We start from the raw sequence: 19068 nt of genomic DNA, 5'->3' as shown, positions 1-19068 counted from the left end.
AAAGTCGAGTGGTTGCCTGTCACTCGCGAGCTGATAGGAGTTGTAGTGTTTATTTACATGCAATCACTATAAGGACGACGGACGGGTCATGTGCGATGATTCATGTCTTTGATTGAGACCTGTCTGTGTCGATGAAATTTGTTAAGATCGAAAGGTGTGGTAGCGGTGGTTAAGTGTTTGAAAGTACTAGCCACATGCCGTGAATATGGTAGCGGTAAGCCTAGTAACCAATCGGACCGGGTCGTGGAGATACCTTTCACTCTCTCTTAGAGATAGGACATTTTTATTTATGGTAGCGCTACACCACGGCTGCAGGGGCGAGGTGGTACCCTGTAGTCGGGGAGAGTGACCCTCTCCACGAGATGGAAAGAAAGGTCAACGGTTGCTTGGGTGTGACTCGACAGTACTCCAAGCGTGTGAGTTAGGTTTACCTTGCAAGGTTGAAAATCGATTCGAATCATCCGTTTCTCGCGGTATATGAGGCTGCTTATACCCCTTTGCTACACAGAGTAAGAAGAGCATTATGACGGATAAGTCTTGCTGAGTATTAGTATACTCAGCCTTGATGTGTTGTTGTTTTGTTTCAGAGATGACTTTTGAGAAGCAGATAGCTAATCTGACCTGACCTTGTACTCTGCCTGAGGGCTGGTCTGTGGTTTGGGACCCGAAGCCGAACAGCCAGGATGGAGATGAGTGATAACTCATTTGGGCTTAATGAGTTGTCTTTTGCGACGTGTAGTGCCCGTCGATGTTTTATACCCGCTGTTAACTCTGAGTACTGTTGTTGCTTCAGTTTCAAAACTCGGTTTGTAATAATGTACCTCTAAGTGATGTAATAATATGATGGTTGTTTGTAACTCTGACCCGCCTTCGTGTGGGATATACTGGTGTTCGATCCGAGATTCCGGTGGTTGTATCGGAACGTTACCCGACAGACCAAAGGATTATACTGTTTGAAGTGCAACTGAGTTAGTATTACCTGCGGGTGATACCCTTTGCACTTGAGCCAGTGTAATTCTAAAATGGTTCTGCCACAAAGAAATCTTAATGTTGGGCTTGTGAAATAATAAACAATAATAAGACAATAAAGTGGCCACTTCTTTACAGAAGAAAATATCATCACCAGACTCCAGTTCTCAAATCCCTAATCCTAACATCAGCAAGGAGGAGACCATGCCGCCCGACCCCAGCCACCCCTCCCCCTCCGCCGACGCCACCAACCGCCGGCGAGCCACCGCTCCCCAGCCCCTACGCCCAGAATCCTCCACCGCCAGCAAGCCCACAGCCAGATCCAACCACAGCCCCAGCCGTCTCAGCGTGTTTCGGACCCTTTCATGTGGGCGGCCTTCTTCAGCGACTCACCCCCGCCTCCGTCGCGCCATGGACGCCCCACCATCGACGACGCGGATTGGGTGCCCGACACGCCGATTTCTGTGAGCGCCGCGACGGATCCACCCCGAAGCACGACGGATCTTGCCCCCTCATTCGCTGAGGTCGTCCGACGCGGTGGATATGCTTCCAGATCGCCACCTGCATCGCCTGAGCCTGCTTACCCGGCGGTCTCCCGCCCCCTGTCGCGTCGCCCGACCACGTCTTCCTCCTCTGCGCGACTTCAACAAGCCTTTACTCCTCAGCGGCGTCCAGCTCAAGCCGAGCGCATTTACTCCGGCAAGCTGGCAAGGACTCAAGCCTGGATTCCACGATGCCTCGACACGACGCCGCCTAAACAAGGCTGGACTACGGTGCGGCCGCGCCGAAAGCAAGTGAGGGGCGACGCGTCCCATGCCCTGTTCCCAGGTGACGGCGGACATGACCACCATTCAAGCCGGCCGGGGGACGCTCGTCGCACTTCAAGCCGCTCGACCACCGCTCTCCGAGCATTCAAGATTGCCACGGCCGGTCGCTGCTTCAGATGCCTTGAGAAAGGGCACCTCACTGCTACTTGCCGTGACCCGTTCAAGTGCTTCCGTTGCCGGCGTTTCGGGCACCGCGAGCGGGAGTGCCGTTTGCGCAGGCGCCCAACTCCGCCACCACCGCCTCCGCCGCCCCCTCCGCCGCCGCCACCCCCACCGCCCCCACCACCCCCTCCGCCTCCCCCGCCTCCCCCTCCGCCGCTGCTCCCAGGGGAGGTACCCATGGTGATTGGTGACCCACATACTCGGCCAGATGAGGATACAGTCTTCATTCCTAATTCCTTCGATCTGGAGAGGGATGCCCGGGACTGGGAGGCGTGCGCTCTTGTCCCCTGGGCGGTGCATCTTCCACGCGGTGCGGGAGCGCTCGACATTGGAGACCTGCTGCTCGATGCCCTGAAGCTGGAGCGTGACGCCATCACCGTCTCTGTCCACCAGCCGGAGCCGTATCTGATACGGTTTGAGCGGCAGGAGCACTACGAACTGGCACAGAGCCAAGGAAGATTCAAACGACGGGGCATTAACATCTGCCTGAGGCGTTGGAGGAGCCTCATGCATGCATTGGGCATGCGCATCTTCTACCGGGTGCGCCTTTACCTCGACGGAATCCCGGCCCACGCCTGGACGCCGGAGATCGTGGAGCGAGTTGTCGGCCGCCGATGTGCGCTCCAGTGCATCAACACAGACCTGGTGCAGCCGCTCGACACCAAGCACATTGACTTGTGGGCCTGGACGGCCGATCCGAGTGCCATCCCCAAGAAGGTCTGGCTTGCCTTCACTCACAGGCCCTCTGATGGCTCCTCTGCCGTGGTTGTCTTGCACGATCAGCCGGACTGGTGGCAGCAGGGGGTCCGGTACGAGGTCTTCATCCACTTGGGAGTCCTAGAAGACTGCACGGCGGCAGAACAAGATCTGCAAGGCGCGGTGTCCAACCCGGCGGCCTTCAAGCCGATCAAATAGGGATACGCCTGGCGCTACGGTGTGGTCGATGGCTCGCCGGCGGAGGCGCGGGCTCGATTCCCGGCAAGGCTCCCAAGGCCACCGCGCGAGCTCGTGGCCGGCAGTGACGACCACCACGCGCGCCGTGCAGACGAGCTTCGGCGCGATGACGCTGCGCAGAATCGATGCGCCGATTCGGCGCTCGTACAACGCGAGCACAAGGATGACGGGCAAAGACGCGACGATGCGGCGCGCAGCAGGAACCTGGTCGGGCGCGCAAGGGGCGGTGATTCGCGTTGGGTCGAGGCCAGTTCTTGCAGGGACTCGGGGTTCGTCTGGTCGAGCCGACGCAACGAGGACGACGACGACGATGCCGACGGGGACCACTACGACCACCCGGGCCGCGGTGGCCAGACTCGGCGCTGGCCTTGGCACTCTGACCAGGGCGAAGCCGACGCGCCGAGACGAGAATGAACGCGGTCGCCACTCCGCCGGGACTCCGAGTTCAAAGGAGACCGATGCCGACACCACAGCTCGCGGCCGACCGCGCACCGCTGCCTCCGCACCCTGCGCCTTCCAGGGGTGGCAGAGCTTGGGGCCATGTCGCCGGCGGAGCTCCGCGCGACCTTCACCAAACAAGCCGAGGCGCTGAAGTTCACTACGGAGGCGCGCGCGGCCAACTCGGCTGACGACTGGCTGCAGGGCGCAACTGACTACCTCGCCAAGGCGTGCCTGCTGGCCAACAGAATTGGCATTGCGGGAGAAGAGGCACCTATCTGGAATGGAGCCTAGTTCGGGCCAAGCGAAGGTGAGTCGCTAATTCCAGTGCAGCGCGTTTACTCTAGGAGGTGGAGTGCGCGCTGAACGACATGGAGCTTGAGACGTCGGCGGCAGCGGGGACGATGCTTCCCCCACCATCCCTCGTCCCTGAGAAGGTCATTGGGCCTCTCGCCCTCGACGCAGGCCCAATGCTGGGGGCCTTGGACGCGGCCCACTCCTCGCCATCGGGCTGCCCCGCGATGGGCCAGCGCGGCCCAGACAATTACCCGTCTGGGGAAGGTCTGGAACTGCACCCCCAGGCCGAGCGCATGTCGCCTGTGCTTGCGGCACTGGAAGAAGACGACGCCCTCTCCGAACGGCCAACTGACGAACGGCGACAGGCGACCGTCGACGACCTCTTTGCAACTCTATCGGCTCCGCTTCTGGTGCAGCAGCCGCAGCGCCGCCCCCGACAACGCAAGTTTTCGACATGATGGCGGTCCGAAGGAGTGCAAGACTTGCAAAGCGCCCGGCCATGCCGGCCGTCGAGCGCGCCCAGCGCAACCTTTGGTGCAAGCTGGGGCTCTCGAATGACGAAATGAAGCCCATTGAAGAGGTCCTCAGGAGCTTCATCACCACCTTCTCCGGGCCTCTCACGGAGTTCATCGTGGCTGTGATGACGGCGCTCTTCAACCTGGAGGACGACGACGACGACGCCGTGCACGAGGCCTTGCTCCAGTACGCGGGCGAGGCGGCTACGGACCTGCAGCAGGAGGCGAGGCGGCTACGGACCTGCAGCAGGAGGTCCTACCAAATGAGGGATTATGCTCACGCCATGCTTCATAGAGATCCTACATCTCTCATGTATCACGTTTCTTCACAGCTGAGAACTACGGCCTTGAGCCAACGCACCCCCACCGCCCTGCTGGCTTCGACCTTCGGGCTGCTTGTACGCGGATTCGACTCCGCCCTGCTGGCTATGACCTTTCGGGCTAACTATATGCGACATCGATTCCGCCCTGCTGGCTATGACCTCCGGGCTTGCCTTCTACGTTCTCTACGCTCTCAGCGACGATATGTGGGTGACCATCCTTGAGCAGCCCGGGTGCGACCGTAACGATTACTTACATCGCGTCGCGAATCGCAAGACTATGCGTGCGATACAACCTGTTACCAATGCATAACGACTTCAATATTTTAAGCTGCAACGTGCACGGCCTAAATTCGGCGGCTCGGTGCCTCGCGGTACACGAAGTCCTAAAATCAACAACCTGCCACATAGTATGCCTTCAAGAAACCAAACTCCAAAATGTTGACAGTGCTTTAGCATTCTTTTTGGGGGGCTACCGCCTAAACAATTTCATCTACAAACCATCGCATGGGACGAGGGGTGGAATTATTATCCTTTGGAATGACAGCGTCGTCCAATTAAGTGGGATAGATGCAAGTCGAAGCCTTCCCCCTCAGTGCCACCGTCTCTATCCAAAGCTCCGGAACCGTATTCCTGCTCACATCGGTCTATGGACCTTCCAGAAGACCACAAAAAGTTGTGTTTCTACAACACCTACGATCTTTGAAGCCACTTGAGGGAGTGAAGTGGCTCATTCCGGGGGATTTCAACCTGATTTATAAAGCAAGCGACAAAAATAATCGACGTCTGAATCTAACACTCATGAGGCGCTTCAGAGGGGCTTTGAACTTTTGCAGCCTAAAAGAGGTTCACCTCCAAAACCGAAAATTCACGTGGAGTAACGAAAGACGACGGCCGATGATGGTGAGGCTTGATCGCTTCTTCATCAACGAGGATTGGGACTTCGCATTCCCCGACCACGCCCTGCACGCTTTTTCATCTTCGCATAGCGACCACTGCCCCCTGCTTCTCGCGCAACAATCTGGGCCGCGAAGACCGACCCCATTCAAATTCTACAACTTTTGGACTGCCCTACCAGGATTCAACAAAACTGTTGAGGCGGCTTGGCACAAACCGACGGGGCACACGGAACCTTTCCACCGGCTAGGACACAAACTTCATGTGACGGCAAAGACTCTCAGATCGTGGAGTTCCTCCATACTCTCGGAGGTGAGAATGAAACTCCTAATGGCTCTGGAGGTGATCTTGCAGTTTGACATCGCCCAAGAAAGCAGAGAGCTAAATGATGTGGAACTGTAAGGACCTTGATGTCGCCTAGAGGGGGGATGAATGGGCGTGACCACCAAAAACTTGTTGAACAAGCCCCCTTTTTGCTTGCTGCCTGGGACAGGCGGTTAGACCGCCTCAGGCAGTGAGCACACTAAAGTGCTCCTCGATAATCTTCTAGACTTCTAGCTCGAATGCAACTCGGTAAATAGCTTCTGTAGATGATGATGATGATGATGATGAGCAACACAAATATGCCCCTGCACACAATATCACCACAACCAAGTAGATCGAAGCGGAAGCACAATTTAAACTAGAAATCAACAAGAAAGAAATGCAAGGGAAACAAAGGATTTGTTTGACCGAAGTTCGGATCCACTACGTGCTACTCCTAGCACGAAGGATCCTACTCTCCGTTGAGGAACTCGATGGGCGTGAGTCTCTTTCAACTCGATCCCTTGAGTTGGGTCTCTTTCAACCACTTCCTCACTTCCACTATCTTGCTTCTTCCCTTGCGGAGGCGAAGCGCAACCCTCACAAACTTCCCGCAGCTCACCACACCTTGGGAGCTCACGGGCAACTACTAGCCGTCTAGGAGGCAAGCCTCCAAGAGTAACAAACACACCAAATCTTTCTTGACAATAGAATCACAAGTGCTCAAGCTATGGAAGGCTCTTTCTCAGTTCTCTCTTGCTCTCCACGAGCTCACTAGATCACTCAATGTTGCTCTCTCTCTCTCTCTCTCCAACTCAAGAATGTGGCTTGGAATGCACAAATCTCACAAAGAGATGTTGGGAGGAGCTTGGCTGATCTCTCAGTTGTTCTTAGGCGTGTATGAAGTGAATGAAAGCAGCAACTTGCCCATGGGGAGGAAGGAGAGTATAAATACTTAGCTCATCCCCAACTAGCCGTTAGAAGGCGGTTAGACCGCTTCTATCAGGCGGTTAGACCGCCTGGAAACAGCCGTTTGAAACACTAGCCGTTGGGGCTCTAGGCGGTTAGACCGCCTGGCCCCAGAGACACCCCAAACTCACAAAGGGCTTGTTGGCTCGCCCAAAGGGTTGAACCAACCATTGTTAGTAGAGCTGGGTTGTTTAGCACACTCATTAAGTCACTGAGAGGCTATTCTCACATAGGACACCTAAGAGCACTTTTGATCTTTTGTCATAAAGCAAATGTTGCATCCCCCTTGATAGTACGGCATACCTATACTCAAGTTAAAGATAAATACAATGAGATTCACTTGAGTTTGTTGATTCTTCATTAATGCCACACTTCGATAAATATTCTCTTGAGGGCTTTCAACATTGCTATTGTCTTGAGCACATCCATACTTAAGCTGGTGACTTGAGATTATCCAACAACCATGATAGCACAATCTTCCATCACAAGTCACTCCATATTATCAATCCAACATACTTGATGCAATGTATTGCTTTACTCAATTAGACTAGATATGATTCCAAGACCCCCAAATACTAGCACTTCACTTTAGTAATTCGCACATGGTCCAAGTCGTCACTTGACCAAAGCTTGCTTAGTCCCTCGCTCTAGTACCTTGGTTATCTCTTCACCTATTCTTGCCATATTGAGTTTAGCCTTGTCATCAATAGTGAATTCTCATTTGAATAATCCTTCAAATGCTTGTTCTTGATTGATATAGAATATCCATGAATTGCAAGCTTTGTTGATGTTCGTTAACGTCCCGATTTGTATACCGCAAGCGCACGGTTTCATGTAGCTTTTCCCTTAGAGTATTCCCCCAAGGTTATCAATCCGTGGATCGACAAAGAACTACCCAAGGTTTTCCATCTAATCTATCGGATCTATCCTAACATGAAGCATAGATTGCATATAAAAGGGTAAACCTATATAAGATGTGAGTGATGTGTATAGGTTGATCTCATCCATAGATATCACCAAAGCATAGCCAAAATGGTGACTAAGCCTATCGTCATCTAGTTGCAACTCCGGCCAAAGCATAAACTTAATCTAAACTCGTACTTTGATAAAGAGTCTTCTCTACGAAAGACGGCTCGCAAGCGGCCTACTTTCCCATGGACGCTCCCGCGAGGTGCCCGCCAAGGCCTAAGGTCTCCCAAAGCTTTACCCCAAACGACTAGCAAGTGCTCATACTCGAGCTCCATCTCTTGGTAGCCGGCACGACAACTCCCATGATACTTGCCGTAGATCCAATCTCAACATTACACGCTCGTTCGGCCTTTTCCCTCCCGCATGCTGTCACCACACAAGGGTAATAAACACCAACTTCCCGCACACCACAACGATGAATCCGCAAGACATATACTAACCACCACGGTTAGATCTAGTCCTACTAAGAACATATGCTAGCTAGACATATGGGGAAGAAAGCATGCATCGAAGTAGATCAAAAGTAGAGACAAGATTAGATTGATATCACCATTCAATGTACATGTGCCTTGATGAATCCAAGGTATGGCTCCGAAACTCCACCATGGCTTCACCACGCAGGGCCAACCATGGCGGCTAGGGTTTAGCCTAAGCCATCTCCTAGGCAACGTTGAGGACTAGCGGCGGCTGTCGTCTCCTTCCGGTCTTTGCCCTAGGTTTTCGTCGAGTTCTGGGTGGATGGATGTCGTGGGTTGAGCTGAAAGTCCTCCTTAAATAGTCCGAGGGAGCCACCAGTCGAAAGGGAGGCCGAACTGCCTCGAAAAAGGGCTAGGCCGGCCGGCCTAGGGGTGTTGGGCCGGCCGGCCTGCCCCTTTTTGGACTCGGCTCGGTCTCATCTTTCGCGTGCGGACTCCTCACAACTTTTAAGGTATAGTTTCTGTACAATTGCACCCCATTGGACGTCGTTATCTTCGAGATATCTTCGAGGCAAAGGATAGGACTGAGAATCCTGCCTTAAATCTTCGTCTACTTTGCTTGGCCTTGAAGTATCTTATCCTCATCTTGTGGGCTTTGATCCTTTGGGCTTATTTCGGAGGGTGGATGTGCATGAACGGGCCCTTGATCGTCGTAGCCTTTGCTCCTTGGTACGGGCCTTGGCCGGCGTCTTTCTTCGTGTAAATCCGCGATCGTAGGCTTCGTCGTTTTATGCTCCAAAATAGGTCAAAAACCTGCCAAAATGCAATACCTCCAAAATATTTGTGCATATGTGAAAATGGTCAATTTCGGGTGCCAAGTGGCGGGTTAGTAAAGAATCATCCCGAAGAATTAACCAAAAGCACTCCTAAATGAATGACAAAATGTGTACTTAAGGAGCGCCAACAAGCTTCAAATAGAATATATATGCCCTTGTCTTGTGTTATGGTGAATATATATGAAGCCTTGCAATGTTTACTTGATCATAGATCAATTTTTCTATGAATAATCCCTTTGATTGTTGACCAAGCTTTTCTCTAGATTTTACCAATTCTTTGCTTGTCATTTGATCTTTCAAAGTCATCATGGAATTACATATCTATTTGAGTTGTCCCACTACTAGTTAAGCAAGTTCTTCATCATAGTAGAGATATACATAATATTTTCAACATGAATTTCATCTCTTTTGCTTAGCTCAATCACTTGCTTGCCCTTGATCACATCTTTGCAACTTGAGACAACACACTTGCTTGCTTTTCAACATTATGAGCCATATGATAAACCATTCATATTCATGATATCAATCTCAATATAAACATTACAATTAGTCCCTGCTCATAATCTTTAAATAAACAAGTTAGCCCTTTAATCGCTTTGTCATTCAATTCACCAAAACCGACAAATAAAGGAGCCTAGATGCACTTTCAGGAACTTCAAATTAGAGCAAAACTAAAAAAGAAAGTTCTTGGCTGGGCTGTGGTGGAAAAGGCAAGGAGGCGACAGAATGCGAGAGCAACGAACCTCAAAGAAGGGGACGCAAACACTAAATACTTCCACCTCCGGGCTAATGGTAGACGCCGCAAAAACTTCATTCAGCGCCTCCGGATCGGCCATGGCTGGGCCATATCTCATCAAGATAAGCAGGAGTCCATTTTTGCCCACTTCTCTACAATGATGGCGCAGCCGCCAAATCGCTTAAAAGATCTCAATTGGGAAGATCTGCACTTCCCCTCGGTAAACCTCGACACCCTAGATGCCCCCTTCACGGAAGTCGAGATCCTCAACGTGATCAAGCAACTTCCTAGCGATAAGGCGCCAGGGCCGGATGGCTTCACTGCCAAATTCTTCAGGAGTTGCTGGCCTATCATTAAGAATGATGTCATAGCTGCAGTTAACTCTTTCTACAACAACCGTTGCGCTGATCTAAACCTCCTCAACAAAGCAACCATGATATTGATACCTAAGAAAGAAGGTGCGAACACGATACAGGACTTCCGGCCTATCAGCCTAATTCACGCGGTGGCGAAAATCATCACCAAGATTTTGGCGTTACGACTAGCGCCTTTCATGAATGCCTTAATCTCACAATGCCAGAGCTCTTTTATAAAGGGTCGTAGCATTCATGACAACTTCATGTACGTCCGCAACCTGGCGCGCCGATTTCACAAAAACAAAACTTCGGCTCTGCTCATGAAACTCGACATATCCAAAGCCTTCGATTCGGTGCGGTGGGATTACCTTCTGACCCTGCTGCAAAAAAGTGGCTTCCCACCTCGTTGGCGGGACTGGATTGCCTCGATCCTCACCACTTCCACTTCAAGGGTCCTGCTCAATGGCATTCCACTCGACCATATTCAACACGGTCGGGGGCTACGTCAAGGGGATCCTCTTTCCCCGCTACTCTTTGTCCTGGCCATTGATCCACTTCCGAGGCTACTCTCTAGAGCTACGGACCTGGCCCTCCTCAGCAAGCTGCGAGGGCGGACGGCAAGGTTTCGGACATCTCTATATGCGGATGATGCGGCAATTTTCATCAAACCGGACAGAATGGACATCTCAAATTTGACACTACTACTACACAATTTTCATCAAACCAGACAGAATGGATATCCTGATTGCAGAAAGTTAGTAATCAACTGGAGTGAATACCAATATGGATCCCATTCTGAAATACAAGATCAGACATTTTTCTTTAATTCTCAGCAATCAGGATATCCTAAACTATAGTGCTACATGCATTCTGATGTTGTCTAAACATGACAAAATATAACATGAACTAATTAGGAAGGATAATTAAGTGTTATCATAAAAGATTGTAACCTGTAATTTGTGTGGCAGCCAGCTCCATTTCAGTCACCCTGCCACCGTATAATATGGATACACCTTCAGTTTTCTTTAATTCTAGTTCATCATAATAACATGAAACAAGTAGCTGCCAGACAAACCGGAATTGGTTTTGGGTCAAGGGTAAGCACAACTCCAGCTTGCTCCGTGATTCTCTGATACATGTTTAGGACTATATTTAGAAGTGCTTATTATAGTGATGCAAATTTTATATCAAGAACAAAGGTGTTTTGACCAAAAAAGATACACTGAACTATAATTTTTCACCACAAGAAAATATTTTAAAACCAATAAATGCTTTACTGTAATAAGCTGATGGACTCAAAAATATGATTCAATACAAAGGAAAAAAGAAAAGAACCTAAATGACATGCTATCAGGAAATCCTTAATTACTATTTGAAGTACCTCGAGAAGGTATCTTGAAATCCATATGTGGTCTCCAGCTTCAATACCAACACTAGGTCCAACTTGGTACTCCCACTGCACAGATAGGGATAATGTTCTGCCAATTAAACAATTTGGGAGGGGTGGCGATATACCACGATTCGGAAAAGAAAATTTGCATGTGTCTATGAAAGTAACCTAACCATACCTGACCAGGCATGACCTCCCCATTTATTCCACTAATGTTGATTCCAGCAGAAAGGCATGCCTTGTAGTGAGCATCTGATATGTCACGGCCAAAAGATTTGTCCGCTCCTACGGCACAGTAGTATGGACCCTGCCATATTTTGACACAGGTTAATACTGCTCATCAAGCCAATGCAAGACATGTATTTCAACAAGTAACTTTATTATAGCATGTTAAACCAACTGTTTCTCCTTGTTTAATAAAGTACCTGGGGACCAGGGTAGCCACCGACAGGCCAGCCAAGAGGCCAATTTACATCTCTCTGAAGCAAAGTATACTATTGCTCAATACCAAACCTGGAAGCAAAAGGATACAACAAGTGTTTCAACTCATTCCATGATAGTCAGTTTTTTACTATAATTTATAGAGTGCATACTATTTGAAGTACCTCGAGAAATGACACGATATCAGGAAATCTTTAGTTACTATTTGAAGTACCTCGAGAAGGTATCTTGGAATCCATATGTGGTCTCCAGCTTCAATACCAACACTAGGTCCAACTTGGTACTCCCACTGCACATACAAGGATAGTGAAGTTCTGTCAATTAAACAATTTGGGAGGGGTGGAAATATACCACATAGAATCAGAAAAGAAAAATTGCATGTGTCAATGAAAGTAACGTAACAATACCTGACCAGGCATAACCTCCCCATTTGTTCCACTAATGTTGATTCCAGCGTAAAGGCCTGCCTTGTAGTGAGCATATGATATGTCACAGCCAAATGATTTGTTCGCTCCTACGGCACAGTAGTATGGACCCTGCCATATTTTGACACATTTTGATACTGCTCATCAAGCCAGTGCAAAACATGCATTTCAACAAGTAACTTTACTAAAGCATGTTAAACCAAGTCTTTCTTCTTGTTTAGTAAAATGTGGTACACGTCGGACGAAAATGCTGAACTGCACCAAAAAGACAACAGTCGACTTTCCGTTGTACATGCCCTTAGTCGCTAAACTAGTACCAAATGGCTGACACTTCTATCCTCACACCTTGAACTTTAGCAATCAATACTGTTAGCTGATCGAATAGTTAAATCACTGTGGTGGCCTGTTTTCCATGCTTGTTCTTTTTCAAAGGTGGAATACAGTCAGCACACCTACACTTAATTAAGTCCAACGCCTTGGCCGCCAAGAATGCTTTTGGTCGCTTGCGGTGCTATACTGCTATATGAAGACCTCAACTTGTGTATAAGCAGTATTGAACTCATGGAGCTCTATCGACCAGTCTCATGGATTCATGGCTATGCTTTGTCTGTGCTTCTTGTTTCTTGAATTGTGGTTCCGTTACTGTGCGTGTTTTCTTTTTCTTTGGTGCTTTTTTCTTGAATTTTATTTGCCGGCTTAGTTTTTGTCGAATCATTTTTGTTTGGGTTTGAGTTTGATCCTTGGAGAACAATGATGGAAACAAACGAAGGCTCGCTCGCCAAACCTAATATGGCATCTCTAATGCCTTGATGACCATATTCGTATGTGTACTGAGTTCTCCATGCTCGCAGCTTTCCGTTGTCGTATTGTCGGTTTTAGCACTGATTGGAGTTCTGGATTCAGACGAAAAGGGACGTCCGGTGAAGAAGTCCCATACATGGAGTATATTATATATCTAGTATAATCGGTCTGAATTAAATTTGTTTGCGACATGCCTGTGCAAGCTTTAGAGGATGCGTCGAAGCATTGGTCTATCCTTGCTTGTTTGGTTGGACAAGCAAGTTAGGATTGCGTCACCGCCAAAAATGGAAGCCATAATCAAGGCCCTTCTCTTGTTCCTGCTACTAGCTTGGTTTATTTGGATAGCAGTAATGATTTAGTCCTGTAATGATCGTGTAGGATTATTTTACAAGTTAAAAGAATTTTGTTTCTATAGTCTAAAAAACAAAGAACAAACGAGAGGTAGGTGAAGGAATGGTTGTGCCAGTACAGACTGTACCCCTGTACCTGAAGTTCAGACTTCAGAGCTTATCTTATGGTTGCTACTTTTGAGCAGGGGACTGCAGGACTCATCAAGTCCATGTAAGCAAGCATCGATCATATGTCAACTGCTGTAACTACCATGCAGCACATCGTATGGGCTTATTTCAGGCCAAACGGCACCTAACATCCTTTGCGGGAACAACCTCCATCAGTTGATCGGACCGAGAGCCTGATGTTCCTGGCGCATTTCGTCGGCGACGTCCACCAGCCGCTCCACTGTGGCCACACCGATGATCTGGGCACAACACTATCATCGTCCACTGGGGAGTGGTACAGAAGGAAGAGCAACCTTCACCATGTATGCTACTACCGTCTTCACAGATCCAGTCAAAATATAAACCGTATCGCTTTTTACTGACATCTCACACAAACGGTACTTTGCAACTCGTATTGCTTCAGGTATGGGATGTGAACGTGATTGAGACAGCCATGAAAGACTTCTATAACAACGATCTAAGCACCATGATAAAGGCCATCCAGCGGAACATTACTGTAAGTAGAAGTGCACCCATCACCTCACCTTTTCCCCTTCATTAAAAAAAAACTTGAGCTTTATTTTGCCTTGTTAGTATTGTCAAGTATGTGTTGATTGAGTTCTTGTCGTTCAGGACGTGTGGTCTAACGAAGAGAAGCAGTGGGAGACGTGCAATATCCGGACAAAGTAAGATCGTGATACACTGATACTGCTTCCGGAGGAAACTCAAGTCTTCAGAGGCTAACTGCTGAAAAACAAATGCAGGTTCTCTGAAGAGAGCTCAAAACTTGCCTGCAATGCCTACAAGGGTGTTAAGCAAGACTCCATCTTACAAGGTAGGTTCTGAACAAATACTACATGGATTTAATTCTGTGAACCTAAAGATTTGTTTATGACCCCCCTTGGAAGCGATGTGATGTGATCCTCTTTAAAACTGAAACGCAGACGACTATTTCTTCGCTGCGCTGCCGGTGGTTCAGAAGAGGATTGCCCAAGGAGGCGTGAGGCTTGCGGTCACACTCAACAAGATACTCCGTGAATGAGTATCTTAATGTCAATCACTTTCCAGCCACCATTTTCAATGAAAAGAGCAAGTAAAAAAGAAAACGAACTCAACCAAATGAAGCTCTTATCATTTTACACTCTTTTCTTGAAGAACTCTCTTCATGCCTTAAATTTTGGTAAGATAAAAGTACTAAAAAAGTTTTAAAAAAAAAACTCAACTCACAAGGCCTAGAGAGCATCAAAGAATACTACCAATATCGCTTGAAACAAAAGAATGATACTAAAGTTATCATAGTTTGCGCTTGCTAATAATAATATTCACTACATCCTCATTGTATCAGAACAATACTTACAGGCTCACACACATCATATGCAAAGAGCAGCAGTTGGGTGAAGGTTAGCCTTATGAACATTTCAATGACGTGATTAGAAGTAACAAGTTCAATTACATTTACAATTTCTAAACAATTGCCGACATCTTTTTAATTACCAAGATACTCCCTCCATGTTGGTAAAAAATGACGTTTAGGATATCGACACGGTCTTCGAAATGTAACTTTGACCACTACTTTTTGCTATAAAATATTTTAAAAATTTAGTCAAAGTATACTTTTATGAAACAATATTTGAAGATGAATTTACTTGTACCATTTTCACATCTCACAACTCAACACATAAAAAATTATTTGTTGTCAAAGTTTGAAATGATTGACTTAGGACAAACTCAAAACGACATTTTTTACCAACACGGAGGGAGTATTAAGTGTGTTAAAACTATTATTTTCTATAGCCAAATTAGTATGACATAGGTTATATTAAACGAAGTTTTGCATTCATGCCGGTGGCATCTTGTACTCCATGAGTGCAAATGAAAAGTTTTAAAACTAAGTGTAGCCATCTGTTAGACTTTTCTGGAAATTTTTCTCGAGCAAATCCATTTTACCAAAAAAATTTAGAAAGCATTTTCATAAGCTCCAAATATTTAATTAGGTTCTTCGTCTCCAAATCTATCTCTAGTATTTTTCTCGGGATTTTAGATAGTTTTGTGGTTTAAATTCTTTATCTAGTTTTTTATGCAAATATTTCGTCGTAAAATAATATGTGAAAACTAAACCTAATTTTTCCAACTGGGACTGAGACCAACCACATCAACCAACCCATTTAGCCCACCCACTTAAGCCCAACTCAGCTCCAGGCCTGGCCCAATGCCTGTCAGGCATCAGGCCGAAATCTTGTCCATCCAGTTGTTGAGGTTGTGAGCTTAGCAGGAGGGGAGGAACGGGAAGTTCTTTGGATCCAAAATTTTGGATAGAAGAATCTTACCTGCATAAAGGACTAAACGAAGTTAATTTGTAAAATATTTTTAGAGATGGGTGTAATTTTGTGCGACGAATGTAATGAGTCTAATTAATCCATAATTAATTACAATGATGCTACAGTAATCATCCACTAATTATGAATTAATGTACCTCATTAGAATCGTCTCGCAAAATAGTTTAAAATTATATAATTAATTTTATAATTGAACTTCATTTAATAGGCCAAATAGCAAGATTCTTTGATCTAAAATTTAGATCTACAAGAACCAAACAAGCTTCTAGAGCCTAGAGTGCGAACCTGGGAAGGCTCCCGCACAGACCACGGAGTTGGATGCGTGCACGCCATCCGCGTGGAAGAGAGGAGTAGAGGAGAGGAGCTCGGCGTGCACGGTGCCCTCCCGTGGACGTGGTGCACCACGGACCAGGTCAAGCACTTGTCGGAGCTTCTCCTGCCCGGGGAACAGAACACACTGGCCCGCGCTGCGCCATGTCCACGGAGCGATACGCTCTGGGTTCGGCCCTTCGCTCCGTGGCACGGTGGCAGAAGCGTAGAAGACACAACTACTACATAGAAAAAGGCCGCCACGTGGTCGGAGTGGTTAGATTTTTTTTCCTTCGATCACGTTTTTCGCATCAAATGATTTATGTTGAAATAAAAGTGCAGTGATTCTTTTTTTCGCGAAAGAGAAACCGCTATTTTAGCTTGGAACATATAGATTGAATCATTGAAACATATCAAAATGGAGCAAAGTTTGCTTCCTTTGCCTCTCAGTTTACATGCAGCCATGAACTGAAACAACCCGTTGCGACCTCACCTTTTGTAATACTACCTCCGTTCTAAATATATGCACCATTAATTTTTATTCTCAAACTTGGACAAGTATTTATTTAATAATTTAGTTAAATAAAGTAAAATGAGTACCACTACATTTATCATCAAAAGTATTTTCAATTTAATTTTTAGGTTTATCTATTTATAGAAAAAATAATAAATAATCAAATCAAGTGAAAAAGTAAATAGTATCATATATTTAAGAACGAGGTAGTACTTTACTTTTTTGGTCAACAGTTTGTCAGGACTAGTAGGATTAAGATGCCATGAATAATGGTCAAGCCGAATTCCCTTGAGCAATGCCAAACAAGACCTAAATACACACTCCAAAGTTCTAGGCAATGAATTAATATGTTGATAAATGTTAAATGTTAAGTACAATTAAGAAAACCAACTACTCCAATTGTATTCGTCATAAACACAATTTGCACGGAAACTGTCAATTTTCGTATCTAGTGCACGTGTTGCTAACAAGTAGCAACGATCAAATTTCTTATTTAGACATGCTAAACTTCCTAAAAATATTCATAACCTTAAATGACTGTGTGTGCAAGAACATTACTAGAATATGTTGCGGTGAATCAAATCCTTCCACTATAACCCAACATCAAAAACATTGTCGGGATATGAATCACTAAGACAGTAAGACTTGAAGATTATATTAATGATGTAGATTCCTGGCAAACCATCTGTCGGTATATCAGTCAGGACAAATGCTTTCATTTCCCGTTCGATCATCCTCGTTTACTCGTAGTATTTGGATCCGAGAACATACCATCGTTCGGTATATCAATATCAAAATTATAAACAACATAAACATGTAGCTAGAGGTTGTAAAGGGTCCTAAATTTTATTCTAGATAATCTAAGAACCGGCTTCTAAAAGGGTCAGACTCTAATCTTATATAAAATTAAATTTTAGTCTAGATAATCTAAGAACGGGCCTCTAAAAGAATCAGACTCCAATTTTATAGAGTTTTGAGCTAAATATAAAAAAGGACCAAGTCAGATGGTAAAAAGAGCACTGGAGTCATGATCTCATATAGCCGTAGTCGCTGAAGGAGGTTGCACGGATTCCAACGAAGTCACGATGTATAAGGTGTGGTATACGTATAATGTTGCCATTGGGCTTGGCCCCATTTGGAGCGCCAGCTCATCGCACAATGCATAAGAGGGCAGCTCCAGCCTATGTTTTTAGGTGGTGCTAGCAAGAGAGAGAAATGGATGAGAAAGGTGCAATACATTGGAGCAAGAATTTGCATGGGTGCTAGCAAGAGAGAGAAATGCATGGATGAGAAACGGGCCTCTAAGAGCATCTGTAGCAGTGATCCGATTCGTGTTAGGGACACCGGCCACGTAAACAAAAGAATCTCTTTCCTCCAACGGTTCATTTTTTGATCCGATTCATTCACAGCTGCTTTACTGTTCATATACGTTATTTTATTGTACGGGAATTTTTCTTCATCAACACTCGCTTTTTTCTGGTCTCTACCACAGCTGCTTTACTGTTCATATATGTTATTTTATTGTGGATGCACCAAATCATTTTTTTTATCCGATTCATGCGCCTGGGGAATGATTCGATGTGCTCCAGTAAGAAAGAATCGACTCATTCTCTGCCAGGTAGACCTTTGCACCGGTTTTCAAAGGCCACTGGAGAAGCCCGAAGCCTAATAGCTTTCGTCAGCTGCGTGCATAGGCGCAGTTTAGATTAGGAAAATTTTCGGACGCTACAGTAACTTCGAGCGTTTGACCACCAATTAGAGTGTTAAATGTGAATAATTGAAAAAACACATTCCATAACCCGGGTAAAATTGCGAGACGAATCTAACGAGGCTACTTAATCCATATTTTGCAACAGTAATCAATCATCCGTTAATTATGAATTAATTAATTACCAACATTAGATTCGTCTCGTAATTTCCAGGTGACATCTGTAATTAGTTTTATAAATATTATTAGTCTACATTTACTACTCTTAAATGATAAAGATTCCTTTTTAAAAAAATTCGCCCTAAAAATTTTCGAATCTAAACACAAGCCGTAAGAGCGCCGTGTCATCCATAAGTAACCGTGTTCTTTTTTTATTCATCCGCATCTTGCGCCATTTAATGCTCATAAGCACTGTGGATGCAACAGGATCGTCCGCTTGAAGCCGGCGCTCTGTGCCGTTCCATTTTCTCTCCTCTCTTCTCACTCTTCCATGTAGAATTTCACCGGCCACTCGTCTGCCATTAGCCGGCATGCATGTAACTAGTTGACCAGGCGACAGTGCCGGACCACCACACGCTTAGCAACCGACGAATCGACAAGGCGGACCGAAAACGTCATGGGTCCCGTACACCAGGTACTTGGATGAAGAAAACACTGGCACCTGCGCGTCTCGGTTAGCTGCA

At 46.6% G+C, this 19068-nt stretch overlaps 1 protein-coding gene and 1 pseudogene across 1 annotated transcript; one reads left to right on the top strand and one right to left on the bottom strand.

Annotated features, from left to right (window-relative positions):
* Positions 1 to 9843: 9843 nt before the first annotated feature.
* LOC120646478 lies at positions 9844 to 12225 on the bottom strand (annotated as a pseudogene).
* Positions 12226 to 13211: 986 nt separating this feature from the next.
* On the top strand, positions 13212 to 14560 carry LOC120646477 (endonuclease 2-like). The gene is made up of 7 exons (XM_039923036.1): positions 13212 to 13249; positions 13557 to 13582; positions 13696 to 13841; positions 13943 to 14035; positions 14152 to 14204; positions 14283 to 14353; positions 14463 to 14560. Exons 1-7 carry the CDS (start codon positions 13212 to 13214, stop codon positions 14558 to 14560), a joined length of 525 nt encoding a protein of 174 aa, XP_039778970.1.
* Positions 14561 to 19068: the final 4508 nt, after the last annotated feature.

Source organism: Panicum virgatum, chromosome 8K, assembly GCF_016808335.1.
Source record: "Panicum virgatum strain AP13 chromosome 8K, P.virgatum_v5, whole genome shotgun sequence".
NCBI lineage: Eukaryota > Viridiplantae > Streptophyta > Magnoliopsida > Poales > Poaceae > Panicum > Panicum virgatum.
This window is presented reverse-complemented; position numbering and strand designations above follow the sequence as displayed.

What these genes read in the sequence shown, in the direction of transcription:
- LOC120646477 (XM_039923036.1), top strand. Translation starts at nt 13,212, where the DNA reads ATGCCTGTGCAAGCTTTAGAGGATGCGTCGAAGCATTG. An exon ending in GGAAGAGCAACCTTCACCAT is followed by an intron (nt 13,842 to 13,942) that starts GTATGCTACTAC and finishes GTATTGCTTCAG; the next exon opens with GTATGGGATGTGAACGTGAT. An exon ending in ACGTGCAATATCCGGACAAA is followed by an intron (nt 14,205 to 14,282) that starts GTAAGATCGTGA and finishes AAACAAATGCAG; the next exon opens with GTTCTCTGAAGAGAGCTCAA.